Raw genomic sequence first — 22,342 nt, forward strand, 5'->3', positions numbered from 1 at the left:
AGACGTGTTATATCTGTGAGGACCAGGGCAGAGAGAGTAAAGCTGCCACTGGAGCCTGTATGACCTGCAACAAACATGGCTGCAGGCAGGCCTTCCATGTCACATGGTGAGACCCGTTCACATCTCGTAATCCTCACCACTCAAAGAAGGAGATTGTGCCCAGTGGTTAGGGAGCAAAGCACTTGGGGGGAAATTCCCTGAGCTGCGAGTTCCCAGGTTGATTCCTGGCTCAAACTCGAGTAAAAACTTGTGGATTCAATTTACTTTTGAGTAATGTAGTCGGAACAACTTTGAGTTAATGTGGATATTCAGATTTTGTTGATATTTAGAGCACAGCACTTGTCTTCAAATGTTGTTTCATGTTCATAATTTGGTTGTATTATGATCCTTTTGTGTTACAATGTTGCACATGAATGTTAAAAGTTTTCTTTACATCTCTTTAATTTAATTTCCTCCTCTCTGCCACAGTGCCCAGTTTGCGGGGTTGTTATGTGAGGAACAAGGATCGGACGCAGACAATGTCAAGTACTGTGGATACTGCAAATACCACCACAGCAAATTGGTAAGTGTGCTCTCATGTTCGTGTCATTCTGCAGATGGCATTTCTTTTGATACACACATCACTCAACAGTATGTCATTCTTCTGATTGTTCTTTCTGCAGCCATAACCTATTTCTGCACGTGAGGAAAAATTAGATTTTTAAGTATTTTCATTTGGTATTAAGTTTAAGATGATATATTATTAACTGTATTAATTAACCGAGGAGCTAGCTCATGTTTTTTGTAAATAATACGAACGTAGCGGTTGACATTTGTTCACGGTACTTGGCAAGTTTAACTCATGAGCTTGTGTTACTCATGCAAACACTGTCCTTACGTCACAACTGAGCGAAGATCTCTGATTAATGTTGTTTCAGTATAAAACCACTCTGACTGGTGTGTGCCGTGATAGCCACAGTGTTTGTTGCACGTGATGAAAGCTGCAACGATTAAGAGATTATTCAATCGCCAGAAAAATAATTAATCAATTAATCTTTTAAAGTTATGTTTCATGCAAGAATGTCAGAAAAGGCTTTTCTTTTTCTCTGTTTTATATCATTAAAGTTTGGGACTGATGAAACCACACATTTAACGACATCACCTTGGATTTTGAGAAACTGGGATAAATATTTCTCGCTATTTTCTGACATTTTTTCGACCAACAATTTAATCTAAGAAATAATCTGTTATTCGTTAAACTATATAATCGTTAGTTGCACTAGACGTGGCTACACGTGTATGCAGGAGCGTGTCTTAAAGGTCTATTGACAATTTGAATGAGGATTTTTGCGTTCCACTATCTACGAGCACGGCTGAGTACGTAGTAACTCAACACACACATATTGGATGACGTGTAACACGGTGAGAAACGCCTTCTCATCTTCTCTGACCCACCAACCTCTCTCCCCTCATCTTCTTCTTGTCTCCACCTCTCTTGTCCTCCCTGTCCTCTTCAATACTACTCTCCTCTTTCCTCCACCTCTCTATTTTTTCTCCAACCTTTCCTCCGTTGTCGGTTTCTCTTTCCTGCCTGGCCATCTTGCTCCTTCCGTCAGCTTCCGGTCTGTTGGCCTCTGCCTCCGATTATCTTTCTCCCCATCTGCTTCCTCTTTCACTGGACCAATGAATCCTCCCCCCACTGCTTGCTTCTCGTCCACCTGTCATTTACCCTCAATCTACTCTTATTCCTCCTCCCATCCTGATCTAATCTCTCCAACTGGCCTATAGTGCCCTCCCCCTTGTGTATTTGCACTAAGCCCAGAGTGGCCACACTTTGGTTTCCAGGTTTTCACTGTCAAACAAGTCTAATCAGGCTTCATTGTTATTTATGCATTTCAAATTCTTTGGAAAATAAAATGTTTAATTCGTAGCTTTCCTTTCCAGCAGAGCCGTCCTTTGTTAGCGTTTATTATTTGGTAGTTTCAGTAGCTTTTGTGCTGCTTTACTTAAATTGGACACATGGTTTCAATAAAAAGATTGTTCTACTCCTTTTCTAGACAGTATAGGTTTACAAAGTAAAGTGATGAATATGATGTAAAAGAGCGTAATGGTTGACTTAAAGAAGACAGAAAAACTGTCTGTTTTCTCTGCACTTTAGCACTTCGGCTTTCACTCCTAAATGGCAGATTGCTGGTTTCTTGTCCATAATTGGTGCCTTATCTTTGTAGTCAGTTCGTCCTCCTCTGACTATGCAACCAGCATAATGCAGACCTGATGGTGGATAGCGAGCCCATTGTCAAGCTGAATTCAATCAGATATGAGAAGAATGAAAAAGATAGGCATATCAACACACCAATGCAACAACTGGATATGCAAAGGAAATGTGTTTTCAACACACACACACACACACACACACAGAGACGTCCTGTTGTGTTCCAGATTTTGTTCCGCCTCTCCAGTAGTTAACCTATTGCAAGGTATACACGTATATGCATGTGCACACTCTGCGTCCGTTAGGGGAGGGACGCAGATATGAAAAACAGGAGCGTGACTATTATGATTACTGGAACACATAGGACAGGCTTTAAGGTGTCCACGCACACACACATGCACACACAGATGACATTTTTGCAATGTTAAAAAAATGCTGATGGAAAGACTCGTGCTGTTGTATTGATCCTGTATGAATGGCTTTGGATGCTGGGGCATAATGTCATTAAGATGGGATTGTATGGATGGCAGGAATGTACGAGAGGGAATCAATGATGAGGAAAGCGGAGTGGGGGTTTCATAAAATACCACTTGATGGATGTTTACGGCATGTTAGCATCATATGGTATTTGACTGGACTCCGTCGGTAGCCAGATCTAATTTCAAACTCGGATTATCCTTGTTTGTTGTTGATTTCATCAAGACTGTGAAGAATTTCCCCTTTTCTTGTGGGTGTAAATGCACTTGATGCGTCCGCTTTACTCTTCCAACCCTCTACACTGGGTGTTGCTGGCACATTTGGTTTCAAACATCTTCTGTGATTGTTGTATAACTTTCTGTCATAATCTGTTTTTATGACTTAGACATGTTTACAGTGCAGTTGAGTTGCATTCATTGAATTGAAAGTGTAAAAACATCTATCCTGGAAAAAGTGCAGAGAAAATCAACCGGAGAGTTGGTCTAGATCGATTCTGACGAGTGAATTCTGCTTTCTGCGTTTTAATTTGAAGATTGTCCTGTAAAGTTGAATGATAATCTGTCCCTCAGTAGAAACAGTCATTGATGAACTCCACAGTATGTCAGTATGGAAATCCAGAGTTGGATTTTAAAAGGGAAGAGATTGCCATGTGACTCAGACAATGAGCTGTGTGCGAGGTCCCATGGTTCACTGGGTTTCCTCGTAAAGTCAGTTTTACATGAAATGCAAAAAGAAACAGTCTCTGGTCCTGGACTTCTAAACAGAGACTGAACACAAGCCTTGATCTGTGCCTGGAGGTAATTTGGCTGAAATTTGAGGATCCAGATAACCAGATAGCAAGAGCAAGCTGGCTTTGCTGAGATCGATAACCAAGACCCTTCAAAAGTGTCCCATGATGCCTCTTCAGATCTTAGTTTTGGAGGAAGAATTTTGAACACTATTTTATCCTCAATCCTGATTTTTTTCTTTTACTGTTATTTCTTATGGTTAGTATTGAGGGTTGTCTACAGTTGAATGACTGTTTCGTGGTTACATTTGGTCAATGAAAGTTGAAGTATAATGTATTTCTGTTTAAATACCTTTTGCCATCATACTCCTATAAACACCATTTTAGTAACCAATGCTTGTGGCAATGTTTTTTAAATTTTGAGTTCAGTCGGCCTTTTTTTAGTTCCCCAGGTTTCGATCTTTTCTTTGGACATCATCCAGTAACTTGGAGTTCCTCTGGACTTTTTTTGTGAAGGAGCAGGGGCCGTGGTAGTAAGTCTCAAAGCTTAAGTGTATGAATAGACCCCCAGACACAGACGTGAAGGTAAGACTCAGATCTTACAGAAACATTATGCCCTCACTCCTACAAGCTCAAACTGTGGAGGGACGGGCAAATACGCAGTAAAAGCATTGATCAATAATACTTTTCAGTCGTTCTCTATAATGAGCATTTATGGAGAAAGTCTTTGAATATATTTGCAGAACATTATTTTTGACGAGCGGCGTCTCAGAAGGCATATTTTAGTTAGAATTGCAAATGCAAAAAGAGGCATGTGGTTTTAATTAACTATTGTATTGTTATTATGTTTTTATTATGGCTCTCATGCTATCATATCTTAATATATTACATGTTGACAGTTAACCAAAACCCCTACAAAGTTCAACCCTGGGTCTTAAACATCACTTATGAGTCAGGCGATAAAAATAAATAAATAAAAAGATTTCATTTATTTTAATTTTATGAAAATAATTAATTTTGGTATCTTTATTTAAATAATATTTTCCTTGGGAAAAACCAATGCTATATAGAGCAGTGTAAGAATGTGTCACACTTCAGTTCTGCTCAACAAGGCCTTTAAAATGACAGAAATCCTTTTAATTTGATGTCCAAGTGAGTGCTGGAATTGTGTTTTATAGACCCAGCAGCAGATGCATTCGCATTGCTTTTTAGCTGCGAGTATGACTGCAGCCCACCAGTGATCGCTACATTAGTGTGACTTAATCAGTCACAGCTGTTAGCAGAACATGTAATCACAGGCTGTGAACAATCTGAATTTACAGGAGGTGTCAACTCATCAGTTCCACTTTTTTGTTTTTGTCATGTGTCCCTTGTGAGAGCAGAGGACAGGCCTCAAAGCCTGCAGTTGCATCATTCTCAAAAAGTTGCATGTTGACCATTTCTCATTGTTCAAAGGTCTCCAACATTTGCAGGCCGGCTTTAGTGTAAAGATATTTAACCCAATATAATATACTAAAGCGTCTGTCCCTTTTACAGTTGAGCTGTTTGGAGAGTTTTCTGTTCAGAGTCATTGACTCCTCATCAAACCCTCCAACAACGTGCTCTGTTTGGACAGCACTTTGAAAATACAGCCATCCTCTCTCCTCTCATGAGTAGCAATCACTGGGAAGAGTTTACATGATCCAGATATTGAAGTTGGGGTGTGAAGTTTATCAAGCACTTATAGCAAAGTGCATTGTAGCAAACAAAGGACGCTCATTAGATAAAACGAGCCAGAACAAGTACTTAGCATACGTGTGTGTGTGTGTGTGTGTGTGTGTGTGCCAACGGAAGTCTGGACCACTTCAGAAATACGAAACCGGCTTTTTGCCTGTTGTTTCTTCACAAATGTGAATCACAACAGATTCTATCTGAGCAGAATAAGATGTTTTATTCAACGACATCTCAGTCGGTTACAATTCTGCTCCGTCATTGTACTTGCTCTCCATATGTCCCGGATATTTAGGCTGCTCTACATAATGCCGCTGCACAGTGCATTCTAAGTGTGTTTGTAAAACCAATTCAATTTAGGAAGGGGATGCATTAAATTTGTATTGGGAAGAAATTTCCATTATCAACAATATAAATTGTGAAAACATCACAAATAAAAGCTCTGAGCAAAAATGAAAGTATTCCAATAATTGGCTGCCGCGACTTTCTAATTAAAAAGATTCTCTGCAAGCGTATTAGTTTTATAGGTATGTCCTGCTGCGTGAAATAAGTTTACAACAAATCAGTATAACAACTCGTGTAGCGGGCAGATATTAGATGTCCCGAAGATGGACAGGGCGGCCTGTAGCTGATGCAGATCTAACCAGTATTAAAAGAATACAATTATAATTAAATAATAAAACATCTTTCTGAAGATGCACCATGGATTGTTATCTTTGTGTTTTCATATTGAGGAAGAATGGATGCTTTTTGAAAGTGTCTCTTGGCCGTGCAGTCAGCTCCTTAACAAAGCTGGTTTTTGGCACCTGAATGGTTTAACAAATAATTGTTCGATTTCCACAGAATTAAATACTCATGTTCTGAGGAGATGACGCATTTATTTCAAACCTGTTTGTGCAGACGGCTCAGTAGAGATTTGGTTAATGATGCTGTGCCAAAAATACTTTTCAAATTCCCTTTTCCATCTTTTTTTTGCAGTTGTAGTTAATTGTTTTCGATAGAAAAGCATGGAACAAGACAATAGATGTTTCATTGTGTTCATTCATAAAGTAATTAGCGGAATGCAAATTGAGCATTTAGCATGTTGTGTGACATTTTATCTGTCTACTTAGTCACTGTGTCAAACAATGGCAGCTTCAGGAGGATTGTGTGTGTGTGGATTTATCCATTTCTGTTCATGTTTTGTTTATTTAATTTAAAGGGACAAATGTAATATACATAGAGAATTGCACAACAATTATCCAGTGCACTTTATCACAGAATACATAGCTACGGCTAATTTCCAATTCTCGTCCCTAGAAGGCCCCTTTAAAAAAACAAATATAAAAATACTCTCCAGCCCGCTGCCCTGGCTTTTGTTAATACTGCCTTATTTGCATTAGTTAGAGTATCGCCCTTCTCTCTCACTTATACTCAGATGCACGCACACGCACACACACGCACACACACACTCTCTCCATCCACATTCCAGGGTCAGAGAGCAGTAGGCTCAGAGATGTGTGTGTGTGTGTGTGTGTGTGTGTGTGTGTGTGTGTGTCTCCACACATCAACTCATGCATTTGTTATGTGGTTTTGTGGCTCAGATGTAGACCCACCTCATGTTAGACCCTGCAGTCAAACTACAGCAGGGGCTAAAAGATCCCCACACTGACCACTTAAAGGCCTGCAGGAAACACACACACACACACACACACACACACACACACACACACACACACACACACACACACACACACACACACACACACACACACAGAGGTCAGAAATCCTGCAGGAAACTGCACAGGGGAATTCCTGCTAGACCAGGGCGGATTATTTTCCCCCTTACTTCCTGTTCCTCCGTTTCCCCCGTCTCTCCTCAGCCCTCCTCCCCTCTGTGTCTGCACCCTCTCATCTTCTTCCTGAGGTCATTGTGTTACCTTTATGAAGCAATTAAAATGCACATTACATCAAATAAAAAATCATTGGCCCTTTATTTCTTAACAACAAACATAGCAAAGTTTAATGAATTGTAATTTCTTGTCTATGAACATTACAGCGAGGGAAAAGTACCGGAAGCATTTACAAACTGTGCAATTCAAAAGGCAGTTTGATTTAATGTGGTGACCAAACAAATTAATTGAGTAGTCGGTTAACTTATTGTTTTATAATTTATTAAATCAATTATTAATTTATCAAGTGAAAATTCAAAAACATCCTCTGGATTGAAATGTGAGGATTTGCTGCTTTTCTTTGTTTTATTTGCCTATAAGATTAATTATTCATCTTATAATGAAGCTGATAAATTCATGAGAAATATTATTAATTTCAAAATATAAATGGAAATGAAATTATGTATAGGTGTACATAATAAAGTGGCCACTGCGTGTATATACGTATGTGATTTACCACGGCTGGAAGGTGAATGGGCCTTTTAGAAAAGGTTTAGAAACCTTGTGAAGAAGTTCAGATTGTTGGTTTGGCAAAAAACTTTAGTATCTTGGATTTATTTGTAGGCATTGTTCACTAAGTTTTATCCTTTTAACACAATTTACTAATAGATGGTTACAACCCTAATTTAATGCATTTGGTTTTTATGAACCAATGCATAATCAAGTTTCCGATGTTTACCAGGAGACCAGAGAGTCCCGTATCTTCTGAACTGTAAAGACACCGTTTTAACGAACAGTCTTCTGAAAAGTGAGTTTCCCAGTTCAGAACCACATGACCAGCGTTCGACTTAGACGGAGAGGATTTCAGCCTACCGTTTTATTGCTCATTGCTCATTGCTCGAGGGTTTGTTGATAAATAGACGTGGCCCTTGGTCTCTGTCACCACTCATATTTACCCCACACAGTCTCAAAGACCTCTCGGACATGTCAAATGATTGGGCTGCTAATGGTCAGCACCAGAGAAAGAGGGGAGAGGACACGCTGAAAGGCTTTGTCTCTGCCTGTATAATCAATTGACCTGATTGATAAGGGTGTGTCAGGGTTACATTGTGTGTGTGTTATGTTTCCCACGCCCGTGTGTGTGTGTGTGTGTGTGTGTGTGTGTGTTATCCGACCCTCTCAGCTCAGCCTCTGTCCATCAACACCTACCTCTGGAATGTTAATGAAAAACAACAAGGGAATCCCAAAGAATTCACCTCTCTGTCTCTCTCACTCTCCTTTTCTCCTTTATCACGTCTTCCATTTGTTGCAATAAATGCTGTTAAAGTGAAATGCCTCAATTTGTAAAGTCACTCATTTCATCCTGTGTTTCTCTGTGTTTCTCCTCTTTCCTCTTTTCTGTAGCCAATTTGCAAAGTTGGCACCGTTGTTTAAAGTAGTTCCAAACTGTTTGGTGCAGCGACAACAATTTTGATAATCAGGATGTGAATTTATCGAGCAAAAACACGTTATTTTTTATTTGTTCCGCTCCAAGTAATGAACGACTCCCTAAAGAGATTGACAATCTGAACATAAATAAACAATAGAAATAGATGGTGTGTCACTTAGTTATTTAACAACACAAACTTTATAAAAGTTTAATTATTCTTTAACTGCTAAATATGTATACATCTGTAGAGAATTCAAACCACTGAAATACACATCTGCTCTAAAGTAGTCCGTGCATACTGATACTTCTGCGCTCTTCGTCCTCTGAACTAAAAACAGAAAATCAAACAATATGAAACTTTTTATTTTATTTTGTCTTTCTTGCATGATAATTCCTGTGTTTTTTTTAAATGAGGCCTCTATTTTTCACTTCTCTACCGTGATAATGAACGTGAGGGCAGCATGGAATTAGATGATTTTATCAACTTAAAAGCTACTTAGTGGAAAGGAAAAATGGAAAACACACAAACAGAACTCTGCAGCACAGAGGTTACAGTGAAGCTGCCAACTCCTGATTAAAGTCAAACTGCCATACAAAGAAAGTCTGGCTAAACTGTCACCAGCCTCCATGTAGTCACCTTGGGGGGAGAAGAAGGGGGGCGTTTCCTGGTGTTTCAGAGTTGTCGTGACACTGAGCATCACAAGCATGTCGAGTCCCATGTTGTCTCTCAGGATCGCTGCATATTTTGTGTGTGTGCAGTGTGCGTGCGTGCGTGCGTGCGTGCGTGCGTGCGTGTATTCCTGTGCAGAGAGGTGTCGGGGTGCAGGCCGTGCATGTGAGGTGTAAATGCACTGGCACCCAGTTGCCACCTCAGGGGTGCGAGAGGAAGGATGATGGGGCGCGTGTGATAGCGAGGGTGTAAATTGAGCTGTGATGGTCCAAGAAGGAGGATATGATTGGATGATATGTTGAGACCTTGTGTGCGGCAAGAGGCACTTCCACACACTCTGCTCTAAAGAGTGCTGAATTCCTGTTTCCTCCTGCCATTCTTTATCACTCTTCCATCACTCTCTTTGTGTTTGTGGATCTCCTAGCTTTCATCTCAGACCGAGCCTTTGAAATGTAATGCTCTCTTTCTATCAGCCAAACGCACACACTCATTATTCCTCCTTTGTGCTTATTTCTTAATAACTCGTAGCTTTTAGTTTGTTTTATTTTTGCCATCTCTTTGGGTATAGACTTCGACAGAACACTTGCGGATATGGTCCAGTATGTCGCTATATTCAGTATTTTCCTAACATGTAGAACGCTATAAAAGAAGTACGAGGTCCGTTTCTCTCTCTCTCTCTCTCTCTCTTTTATTTCTCTACTCTGTGCCACGTCTTAAGCAGCTTCACCCATCTGCTTCTCTTTTCCCCTGTTCTCCATGCTCAGAAACACAAGGAGCGGGACAGGCACAAACCAAAACACAAGAAGATCTCCATGGACATGTCGCCCTCCCTCGTCCTTCCTAACATCATGGTCCCAGAAAAGGTGAGGGTACTCTTCCCTCCTTTAGTTTTGGTCAACTGTGACCGAGCTAGTTAGATATTAAGGTAGACCTTGATTTCCCTTTATAGCCCTCCTTGTGTGTCGCTCACATATCCTGTCCTCCCTCTCTTGTTTTGATAAGTTTCTCTCCTTGTTTCGGTGCTTCTCATGCTTCTTTTCCTCCCTTTCCTTTCAACCATAATTTTTTTCATTGTTTCCCTCCCTTTTTATTATCTTCCTCCTCCAGACCTTCAACAGCAGCAGCTCAGGGGGAGGCGTCACCTCTCTGCCGGCGTCCTCGCAGAAGCGGCTGGACGACGGCACCGCCCGCTTCACCACCGCCAACTTTCAAGAAGTGTCGTCCGCTCTCTCCAGTGGCAGCTCTAAAGACTGCTCGGCTGCAGACGCTGGGAAGGCAGCGTCTGAGGCGAAGAACAAGAAGAACAGCGGCGCAGGTCACACGGCGGGACAGAGAGGCCGCAAGGCCCTCACCTCGTCAGGGAAACCCCTCCCCTCCGCTGTGGTCACCATGGCAACCTCCTCCACGTCTGCGTCCACTGGGCCTTTCCACCAAGGTGAATTAATGGCTGCAAATGGTCCCGTATGTTAATTTTCCCACAGCTGGGAATCAACCCTGCAGTTAGAAAAATGGAAACGCTGTGACAAATCATCTGCTGCCCACCCAGCAAAAACTGCAAGTGCAGCACAATTACAGCAATGTTATTAAAACCTAAATAAGAGTGTGATTCATGTGTGTGTGCTGGCTTTTGGCCAGACACCAGACTTTAGTGTGTGTGGCCTTGATAACAGTGTTTCGTCTCGACTGGCCTCCGGCTCCTGTAATCGGGGTTCCTGTCTGGGAAAAGACGCAGAAAGAAAAGAACATGTGGGGCGCTCACACTGAGCTCCTGTGTTTTGTACTATCAGAACCTTGAAGCCCTTGTCAGGTGTGTTTGTTTGTGTGTGTCAAGTAGAGAAATGGTGTGTGTGTGTGTGTGCTCTCTGTGTCGGGAGGACTACATGATGAGGGAAGGCTGACTGTGGAGCAGATAGAGCAGGAGAGCTTATTTTGGTTATCTTGTTTCGACTTCTCCCATGATGATAGAAGGGAGAGTTGTATGAAAACTTTTCCAGCCAGCTGTTCGGTCTGTTTCCTCAGTTGTTTCTCTCCTGCGACTTGTCATTCTTCACTTGTGTCTTTATCTTTTCTGTCATTGTTTTTCTTTCATCCAGGCCTCCTGTTGACCAGTGCCAGCAAGACACCCTCTGCCCCTTCCTCCTCAGACTTCCTAAGTTTCTCAGATCCATCGTTGCGTCCGGGGGGTGGCACGACCTTCTCCTCCCCGCCATCTTTCAGCAGCTGCCTTGTGAAACCGAGCTCGGAGGGCGGCGCTTCAGAGGGAACTGCGACACTCTTCGGCTCTCTGATGTCCGCCACTACGGCTTCTGCAGGTACCAGTCGTTTATATTCACTTATAGCTTTATTAAAATGTGTTTTTGTCACATGTGTTGTGCTTGGTGTCATTATTAAAGTGATGCCACAGTTGATGAGGATTTCTTTCTTTAATGGAGTAATAAGTAGATTAATTAATAATGAACTGATGAGGCAGGTTGTGTTTTCCACACAAACTCCAACAAAGCACCAAGAGACCGTAGGCTTTACACTTTAGTATTCAGTTCAGCTTTCTTATCATTTCAGTGGGCGGGAAGCTGTATGAGAATTCTCACAGTCACACAGCCAGCGAGACGATAAGCCTCGGTGGGTCCGCTGGCTACAAGCGGCCCCAGCCCTCCAGCTCAGGGCCGGGGATCGGAGGAGCAGCGGCGGGAGGCGGGGAAGATGGGGTGAAGAAGAAAAAGAAGGGCAACTGGCGAAACAGATTTGGACCTTGCTTCACCTCAGATAGGAAGCATTCAGAGCCAGCTCCCTCCGTGACTCTCCCCACCTCCTCCACGGCCAACACCTCCTCCTCCTCCTCCCCGTCCTCGACGCTCACAGGCCGACCGGGTTTAGTATCCAGCAGTGGATTAGGAGCGGGGGTGGGAGGAGGGGGCGAGATGGGGCTGGGGGTCATGGGTGTCAGCGGTGGGATTCAGAAGTCCCTGTCACTCCTCAGGAATGGGGGTCTGCAGAGCAACAGCAGCTCCTCAACCACCGGGTCAGGTGAGGAGGAAACGACTCACACTAAACACAACAATGTTTCACAACCAGAGAAATACTCTGATGTCTGTCAGTGTTGGAAATTATCTTCACAGTTTAGCGAAACAATGAATGACAACAAATGAAGTTGTTGGCAGTTAAAATGAGGAAACCAATTATGTCCTGTTAAACAAAGAAGACGTGTCCCGTCACCATAGTGTCATCAAACTGGTTAAGAAGGGAAGTCACAAAAACTGCTTTTGTTCGCCGACATATGTACTTTATTATTGTGAATTTATGACCATTTTATGCCACTTTTAAAAAGCAATACTTATTTTAATATTAAGAATATTCAGACATTGGTATGGAATATGAAAAAATATAAAAATATCCTAAATAAATAAAACCAAACAACCAAAACAATAAATATAAACGACTCTTGACCTCTGTTAATAAATGTCTGCACAATGCCCAAATCCAGGAAACTGCTGCTTTTTATTCTGGCATCATGTTGGTGACATTCTTAACAAACACGTAAACACAACGGGCAACATCGACGTCCACATATTGTATCATACGTCGACAACGTAAATATCCTAACGGGCCGACTGGCCTTGACGTCGTTTTTGTTCTTCCTTTCTTGTCATTCACCACAAAACGCTGAAAGAGGAAAATGTTTGTGGATTTTACTCCAAAGTCTCAACGTTATCAGAAATGGGAAGGATTTGACACACCTTTGTTATTGGCTCCTTGTGTGTGTAAGTCAGAGTGCGGGTCTCTGCGCTGTTTGCTCTCACACACGTGGAAGTGGTCTGTATGTTTCTTTCATCGTGTTCAGTTGCTTGGCAACTGTCTTTATGCTTTGGAGTTCCCCTCTGCTGATGGAAAAGAGACACACACACACACACACACACACACACACACACACACACACACACACACACACTCATCTCCCCTTTCTTCCAGAATTACGACCCTTTTGTTTCTCTCTGTTTCTGTCTCTTACCTGCATTCTTGTGAAACCTTTAATCACCTGTTGATGCTTTGTGCAGTTGAAGGTTGTGTGTGTCGATGCATATATGTGTATAATAAGCATGTGTGTTCATGCTTATTAGGTCTAAATTCAGATATGAAGAAAAAAGAATATCCGTCACTAATTAGCAGGATCAGCTGATCCGATACTGATCACCAATTTGTTCCCGTTGTTTAAAATATCTTCATATCTCTCACATGTTACATCCTCGTCTCTTTGTCTGATACTTTGTCTGTTTTTTTATTTAATTTTTGCTGATTCTAAAATATTAGCTCACTGTATTTTTCAAATGTACGACTCTTTTCAAAGTAATTCTTGTTAAATTATGTTTAAAAACCTACAATAAACATTAGACACACCACACACAGGGCCAGGTTGATTCAGAGAAGACATGCAGTAATTATATTGTTTATCCTTATAGCAGTATAGTTCTTAAAGTATGAAACAATGTGTTTCCTTAGAAGTGCAACAACACACTGATTCTGATGTAAACATGTGTTGCTTTGTTTGGTACGACCGTCTCCATCGACATATTTTGAAATATACTAGTATAAACTTAAAAACACAAATCGGTGTTCTAGTCTTTGTCTGATTACGTTATATTTATAGCTTTATGACAACCATTTTATAAATGTATCATTACATTATTTGTGAATTGACAGAAGTGTCCTCCATATATTTTGCTCTTATCATGTTACTAGTTATTAAACATGAAATGTAGATTTCTTTTACCGTTTAGCTCTCTCACATTGAAATGATTGTATCATTGCAAACGCTCACATTTATTGTTGCTAATTGTATAAGCACAAGTCGTGTCTGTCCATAAATATTGATATTCAGTCATGCTTTCAAAGGTGTGTTTAGTGGATATTTTATATTTGTGTAGCCTTGAGCGTGAGCACCGGTGCTGTTTGAATATAATTATTTGCAGCAGCGGCGGTTGAGGATTATTTTGTTTGTGATTCCACGTCCATCTCAGATTTTGGTGCTCGTGCTCTCCCTACAGCGGTGGCGGCGTTTCTGACCACAGCTGTGGAAAGAAGATAGTGAAGACAGTTGTGGTTATGTATCGCTGTGCATTATGTGTGTGTGTGTGTGTGTGTGTGTGTGAGAATCGTGCTTCTTCCTACTGTAAATATTTAGCTCAGGGTTAATGCAGGGCAGTAATGGGGAGGATCTTGGCGTTTATCTACCCCCCCTTCCTCCTTCCTGTCTGCTGACTCCACCGTGCTGATGGATAGATAGTTAGCCTGATAGATATGTGTTGGAGGGGGGAGGGGGGGGGCAGGGCAGGAGGTTAGATTTTGGTTAGGTTAATGTTTGACAGCAGGGGGGTCACTGATGGGACGGACGAGCTGGTGGAGCGCAGTGGGTTTGGTGTGTGGGGGAGGAAAGATGTTGGATGGACATGAATTTATTCAGGTGTGTGTGTGTGTGTGTGTGTGTGTGTGTGTGTGTGTGTGTTTGGAAAATAACAAGAAAGCACATGAGGCCTTTTGCTGTTTAGACATATTTAGTTTCTTATTTATACATATTAAGTTTTTAAGCTTTGTCCAAGTTATTCTTCCTCATCACAGTGATTATAATTATCAGCAGTTGTGAAAACCAGGAAAATATTAATTGAACAGGATTTAATTTAATAACCAAATTAAGCTTGTTAGTAAAATATGAAACCTGGAAGTTTCTGCATTAGAATAAACTATTTGGAGGTTGGATAAATAAAAACTGATATTTTCTCTTCACAATTTCAAAATGTTGGTTTTTGTAATTTTTGGTTGACAATTTGTCTTTGCAATATAGTTTTTAATTAGTAAAATTCTGCTACTGGAATAACAACACTGGTGGATCGAGTTTAAAAATATGTTTGGAGAACAAGAAATTCATCCAAAACAAAGACTGTTAAACACTTGAAGCAGAAGAAAAACAACACACACACACACACACACACACACACACAGACGGCCATTATGCAGAAAACACATCTGAAAATTGGAGACAATTTAAAAGTGACAGCTCTTTCATGTATGTGTGTGAGCTCCTTCTCAACAAACTACAGTGAATAAGTATACGGTAACAATATTTTCTGTTGAATTCAAAGTAGTTCAATCACGTCTCAATATGAAACCTAACTGCCCAAACTGTTGCTAATTCTGCAACTAATATGGCTTTACCAGTCTGGCAAACCAACATACATTTTGTCATACATGCATACACACACACACACACACACACACACACACACACACTTGCATTGCCCTGCTCCCTCTACACATTGCTGCAATGTTTGAATACATTTCTGTTTATCTTTGGTGGTAGAAGATTCTCCAAATAATAAATCTTTCTGTTGCCGTGATGGTATTCAGTGTTTGTCTCCACATTCCATTTATTAAACATGATTAAATGACTGTCTGCAGTTTTACAAAAAAACAAGCTCCAGGGCCCCCCGGCTCCAGCCTTACTCTGGACGTTTCCCTCCAACACAGAATCTGGAGCGAGTTGTTCGTCAAAACACTGATTCAGCTGTTTATTAAGTGAGTGTGATGCCATCCACTTGGTTTTTAGGTTGGACTTAACCCTCCTTTAATAGACAACATAGATTTCCTATGGAGATAATACCAGCTTGAACTAATCAAGGTGGATATTTTTTAAGCTTGCAGACGTACTGAGCAGGAAGGACGGGCGATGGAGGCAGTTGTGCTTCAGGGGCTTAACGTTATTGATCACACAGACGGGGTATATGTTTTACAAGATCAGGCTTGTGTGTAGGAGGGGTGTGTGTGGAAATGTCTTTTGGTCTTTTTCTGTTATCCTAAGGGAAGTTGTAATTCCCATGAAAAGCAGTAATCAGTTTAAGTTAACAATCTTTGTAACATTTTAAAATGTTCTCATGAGTTGGCACAATTAATGAAGAAATAAACCTCCACATGAGCAGTTCCTCAGCAACTATGAAACTTCAGTTGATGTTTTATTTGTTTTAAAAGAAAGTTTAATTAATGCAAGGAGCTTTTATTAGAGCTGCTCTTCAGTTAAAACCTGAGACTCTTTTTAATAAGGTTTTCACCTTTAAAGTGATGAAATTTAAAATAAATGAGCGATATTAATATAATACAGAATTCAAAAACTACAACCAATTTAGATATTTATTTATAAATGGCATTTAACTTAAATTAAAATGAAAAAAAAAAAGATTTGTTTGTCTAATTCAGGAAAATATGAAATTAATTTAATTCAAACATTCTTTATGGAGCGTTAAAAGCAGCTTGCATAGACAGTGGTTCACACATTGCATTCACTTTTTGGACATTTTAAATAACCTCTGTATTCTTAAATTATAAAAATCAATATCAATCAAATTAAGCTGTATTTTTCTTGTTTTTTGCACCAGCCCTTTGTGTGTAACTCACTTCATCACTGGCAGCAGCTAAACTCTGATAAACTGTTGGTTTGGCCTCTAATCCAGCTGCTAAAAATCTTGCAGGAGCTCGTGCCCCCTGAGTCACGGCAGCCCTGCTTTGGGTATCAATTTTTCTGGTGCATATTACAAAGCGTTATAAATAGTATGTAGGCCTATGCAGTGTTCCTATCTCTCTCTCTCTCGTGCTCTCCCTCTCTCTCCCTCCACCCCTCCCCTCCTGGCACAAAGATCTCTTGTTCCCCCAGTGAATGTGTGCTGCCCTGAGCCATTCAGGCTTTTGTGGGGCTGAGGGGCCCTGCCCCCCCCTCCCCTCCTCTGCTGGGGTCAAAGGGGGGCAGGGGCAGGGCTTATCCCTGGTTAGTGGGCGAGCACAGGGGTGTGTGAGGGGGAGGGAGGGGGAGAGAGCAAAGAGATAAGAGAATGGAGCATGCGTATGGGTGTGTGAAAATGGAGCAATATGTTTGCGTTGGTGATTTTGTGTGCGTGTAGTTTGAGTTTATTATAATTTATGACGTTTTTACGATCATAGAGAAAACAAATTAATCTGACCGCGTACCCCACGTACTTAATCATGCATTTGTTGATTTTATTAATCATGCATTAAATTGGTTAAAGAGGCAACAGATCTGCACCTTCTTTAAAACTTAATTTTTAATTGTCATCTCTCTCTCACACAAAATCAGGACCCTGAAACTGAAAAGGCTAAAAGCAGCTCATCCATCAATCATTTTATTATTCACGCCAGTGCTTTTCGTAATAATTAAAGTCCATCCAGGTCAAACCTCTAAAATCCTTGTTTTATCGTGTTACTCATCACTGACTCTCCACAGGTGTGTTCTCTGGTGCGGACGGGTCATCGTCGGGGACGGGAGCTGTCGCCGTTGGCGGAGCCAGCTCTGAGTTGTCACAGCAACAGCAACCCACACCTTCCCTCGCCTCTCCCTCTCCGTTCACTGCCACCGCACCGCTAACCAGCACAGCCTCCACACACGTGAGTCCAAACTGTGCTGAACACTCTCAACACCCTCCTCACTCTCTCACACACATGAAAATACAAAAAAAGTCTTTCTCTAGGGTCTCCGCAGATCCTTAAAAAGTCTTAAAATGTCTGGAATTTTAGGAGAGGAGGAGTTAAGTCTGATCTTTATTTATTTCCCACAATAATGTCCAACATCTATTTGTTTGCACGTTAAATAGGTAGCTTGGTATTAGCATTTTTCCTAGAAGAAGGAGTTGATCCAGTTTTCTGATTTAAGAGCTGCAGCAGTTATTCAAATACTATAAAACCCAATGACACAGTTTACTGCAATCTAGTTTGTCAATTTAATTTTTTCTTTTTTAGAGGTATTAAAAAGGTCTTAAACGTCATTAAATTTGTACTTCTTTCTTTCATACACGCACACACACACACACACACACACACACACATACACACACACACACACACTCCCTCTGTCTTCATTCAGCACCCTCTACGTCTATCAATTCCCCAACATCTCTCGTATCTTTGAGCTGAAGTGCAGATAAACGGTGGAACACAAATAAACCAAAGCACACTAATTAAACGTCTTTCGCACCAAATCTCTCATCACTATTATTAATCCACCAGATATTAATTTCATGTGAAATATGTGTTTCCTGACCTTGTTTGGATTGTGTTTTCTCAGCGAGTTATTCTATAGCTGATTTTATACGCTGTAGAAGGTCTTACTGGTTTATTCAGAGCACATAAATAAGTATTTTTATTCATTTATTCTGTGATCCTATCCTACTATTGACCTTAGAGATTATATATATATATATATATATATATATATATATATATATATATATATATATATATATATATATATATATATATATATATATATATATATATATATATATTAATATATATTTATATATATATATATATATATATTTATATTTATTAATATATATATATATATATATATATATATATATATATATATATATATATATATATATATATATATATATATATATAATCTGTATCACTGTAAATGTACAGGAATGTGTATGAATGTAATCAGAAAGATAACACAGGGAAATATTTCTTTAGTGTGTTTGATAGTGAAATTCAGAAGGAAAAAAACACTTATTCTGTTATTTTTATGCACACTTTGTCCTTTAATGTGCAAAACACTTCACTATGCATTAGATCAGAAACTGGATCCAGAGTCCAAGCTGCATATTTAAGGAAACCCTCCCATCTTGCATTTAATTTATGTTTTTATGGGCATTAAATCGTTTCTGTGTTTTTTTTACCTTTTCAAACATATTCACATTCAAACCTCAACAGTTTAGCAGGTTTCATAAGATCTAAATGAATGATGGTGATTTTAGGACCTCAGGCTGCATTTGTTAAGCTTTTCCAATTTGTTTTTGGTGTGTTCCATTAGCTTAAATACGCTTGTATTGAAAAGTGAGGACATTGACTCGGTCAGCTCAACCCTGCAGTAATCACTGCCCCATCGCTTAAAAAAAAAAAACTAATCTTCAATCACTGACCCCAGTGTCCATCTTTTCAAAACCTCCCCAAAGACCATGCTCTGTCTCTGTCCACCCAACCCCATTTTTCTCCCGTGTCCACTTGCCACCTCTTTCTTTTTCTCTCTCTCACACACACACACACACTTTCTCTCACCCTCGACCTTCCTTCTCTCTGTCCCATCCATTTCTCTTTTTCTCCCTCCGTTGTCCTGTGATGTAATGACATCTGACAAGCACCACAGTAGGGATGGAGGGATAGATGGAGGGAGGGAGGGATGTGTGTGTGGGGCGGGGGGGTTGCACTCATGCCTTGAATTGGCTGGCCTGGCCTTCATCTTGCCCCGCTCCTCTCTGTTCAGCACATATTATAGAGGACGGGAGGCCCAGGGAAGCACAGGATATCACGCCTGTTTGCAGCATGTATAGATGAGGTGTGTGTGTGTGTGTGTGTGTGTGTGTGTGTGTGTGTGTGTGTGTGTGTGTGTGTGTGTGTGTGTGTGTGTGTGAGAAATAGACAGAAAGAGAGCAGCCAGAGTGAGGAAGACTTCAATAGTGAAAAAAGTATTTTCTTTTTTCATTCCCGTCACTCCAGATTGTTAAAAACGTGTGTGTGTTGGTTTGTAAAGTGTGATGCACGCCTCTGGACATCTGACACACACACACACACACACACTCCGAATCAAGTCTGCAGAAATTACGAACTATGCCAACAACAGGCTTCCTTCAGTGTGTGTGTTTGTGAGTGACAGAGACCATTTGCTATTTTCAGTCCGCTAACAGACTCTCGGCCTACTGTTATTGGCTCTCAGCCCAGGACAGAGAAAGGGAGTGCGAAGAGAGACTTTGAATGAAAAATGAATGAAAATGAAAAATGAATGTTGATGGGAAAGGGGACGGATTATGGCACCGGGAGGAAGGGTAGGGAGGGGCTAGAAAGACATCTGAAGTCATTTCAGTGAGAGTGGAGAAATGGACGGAGCCTACAGGCTCTTCCTTTTGAATTCAACATTTAACAGTGATGGGAAACTCCTGGATGTTTTCTAAACTTTATTATTTTAGACGTACCACTACCAGGAACTTGAAATGGGAGATTATGGGGTTCTAATTAGTTTTGTCCCAGAGTGCTACTCAACATCTCAGCAAGTGGAAGTCACAAGCAATAGATGTGACTGAAGAGCAGGTTTTGTTTTTAATGTTTTAGTGTTAAAATCATTGATTTTTATATCAGTTTTGTTCTTTCTGCTCATTGTTAAAACATGTTCCTTTTGTTTTAGGGCTGATTAGAAATCTATTTGGTCAAAGTTCAGACAGATCTGAAATGTATCTGCCCCATCAACACCAAATAATTATCTATCCCAATTATTTCAGTTTAACTAGAAATTACAGGAATTTCTCCTGGAATTTCCCAACACATTGGAAATAAAACTTTTGTATGTAGCTTTTAATTAAAACAGTCAGCCATTTTGTTCATTTGATTTAGACCTGACCCCCCCCCCCTCCTGATGCGCCACCCTCGCTCTCTTCCGTGTTATCCCACCCCACCCTTCATTTTTTTCACCCATCCATATTTGGGAAATGCCTTAATTGGATTAAACTCTCTGCATCAGAAACACTTTGTCAGCGTGTCAGTGTACTGTCGGGGTGTCGAGGCACTCGGAGCCCCGTGTGCAGAATAATGAGCCGTGCATTTATAATATCCAGGTTTCTTTATACATGAAATGATAATAAAGTGTTGTTAAATCCACATTATATTTCTATTCCATTCAAATAAGCTTCACTGGCATGAAATAATATGTAGATGCTTTGTGATGAGATTGAAGCAATAGTGGAGAATTTAAATTCTCAAACCGCTGATTGATCAGATCACATGTTGCAATAACACCATTAAAAAGAAAACTTATAGCTTGTTGGTGCTGTAAATACACACCAAGGAAACACTTGTGACGACGCAACATAAGCTTTAAATATCAGTTTACTCTCTTATATAGATGACATTGCTTTGCTGCTGTTCAAGAATGACATATTTTAAATAAACATAAAGTGCTAAAACAATGGACTTAACATCAACTGAAGGTAAATCAGCAACACTTGATAAGACACTGAAAAGCTCTTTTTTAGCACTGTTGATTTGTTAATTTGTATTGTAACAGGCATTTAAACAATATATATATTTTATTCACTTGACTATAATTTATAAATCAAGAAAATAATTTTTGGATAATTCCATAATGATTATTAATCATTAAAATAAGAATTAATCAAAAATAATTGTAAATTGAAGCCCTATAATTCTGTTTAATTCAATGAAAATGTATTTTATTTCCTACTATTTTATAGAAGCAGTTTAACATTTGAGGCGTCGCTTCATGTTCATTTCTCGAGGTTGAAAAACGTCCTGATATCCACGCAGTTAAGACGGATAGCATTTCACTGCATTGTGGGCGGACTGATCCGTGTTTACTGACTTCAACTATCCATTAAAGGGAACATGGCTACAAAAAAACCCTAAGAATTGCCTGTTAAGTGACGTATAACCATAGTTTCATTAACAGTGAAACGTGGCTTCTTGTGGCTCATTGTCTGTGCCTCTGTCTACAGGTGGGCGGTCTGCCAGGGTCGGTCTTCAACCTCGCTCCCTCACACATGTTCGGTAACAGGCTGAATCCCAACTCGGCCATGGCGGCACTCATCGCCCAGTCCGAGGCCTCACCAGCAGGTACGGCAACATAACTAATGTGGCTGTGTGTGTGTGTGTGTGTGTGTGTGACAAATGTATGCATGTGTGTTAGAGGGGGAGATAATGGATAGGTCACGCCCCCTCGGTCCCACAGAGAGGTCAAGGGTCAGCACTCCTGATATTTTCAAGCTCCTCCCACTCAGCTCCAGTTACACGGCGTGATTGTTCCCCGTCCTCTCCGTCACACAAACACAAACAAATACGGCTCATGGGCTCACACACATATCATTTACATGTAAAACACAGAACTCTTCTCTGAGCTGTAGCCGGAGTCAGAGAAGGAGGAGGACGGGGGAGCAGAGGGAGCCGGGAGCTGCCTTCAGGAGCTCCTGAAGTAGAAAAACAGGGGTTTGTTGTGTGTCCAGTGCACAAGAGCTGATGAAGGAGTAAGACGTGGCTTTAGAAATCAGAGTAGCCACTTCCTGATACGAGACATCTGGTTGAACAGAGAGGAGAGAAGAAAAAGGAGAGGAGGGAGAGGAGGAGAGAGTTAAGAGCGAGGAGCCGGAAGGTAGTTAGTTCCTGCTGTTGGTCAGCAGTCATCAGAGCCAGATCCACCCTGACCCGC

General features: G+C 40.6%; 1 protein-coding gene across 4 annotated transcripts in view; it reads left to right on the forward strand.

The window, feature by feature from the left end:
• Positions 1-22,342, forward strand: part of mllt10 (MLLT10 histone lysine methyltransferase DOT1L cofactor) — a 40,630-nt gene that overhangs the window by 9,625 nt on the left and 8,663 nt on the right. For 3 of the 4 annotated variants that reach the window (XM_029457584.1, XM_029457585.1, XM_029457587.1), the window contains 8 exons: positions 3-106; positions 469-562; positions 9,840-9,938; positions 10,183-10,510; positions 11,169-11,387; positions 11,635-12,099; positions 17,354-17,514; positions 21,636-21,753. In XM_029457584.1, the coding sequence (XP_029313444.1) occupies positions 3-106; positions 469-562; positions 9,840-9,938; positions 10,183-10,510; positions 11,169-11,387; positions 11,635-12,099; positions 17,354-17,514; positions 21,636-21,753 (1,588 nt within the window). The remainder of the gene's footprint in view (positions 1-2; positions 107-468; positions 563-9,839; positions 9,939-10,182; positions 10,511-11,168; positions 11,388-11,634; positions 12,100-17,353; positions 17,515-21,635; positions 21,754-22,342) is intronic. The other variant, XM_029457588.1, reaches the window with a different exon arrangement.

Source organism: Cottoperca gobio, chromosome 20 (assembly GCF_900634415.1).
Source record: "Cottoperca gobio chromosome 20, fCotGob3.1, whole genome shotgun sequence".
Lineage (NCBI taxonomy): Eukaryota > Metazoa > Chordata > Actinopteri > Perciformes > Bovichtidae > Cottoperca > Cottoperca gobio.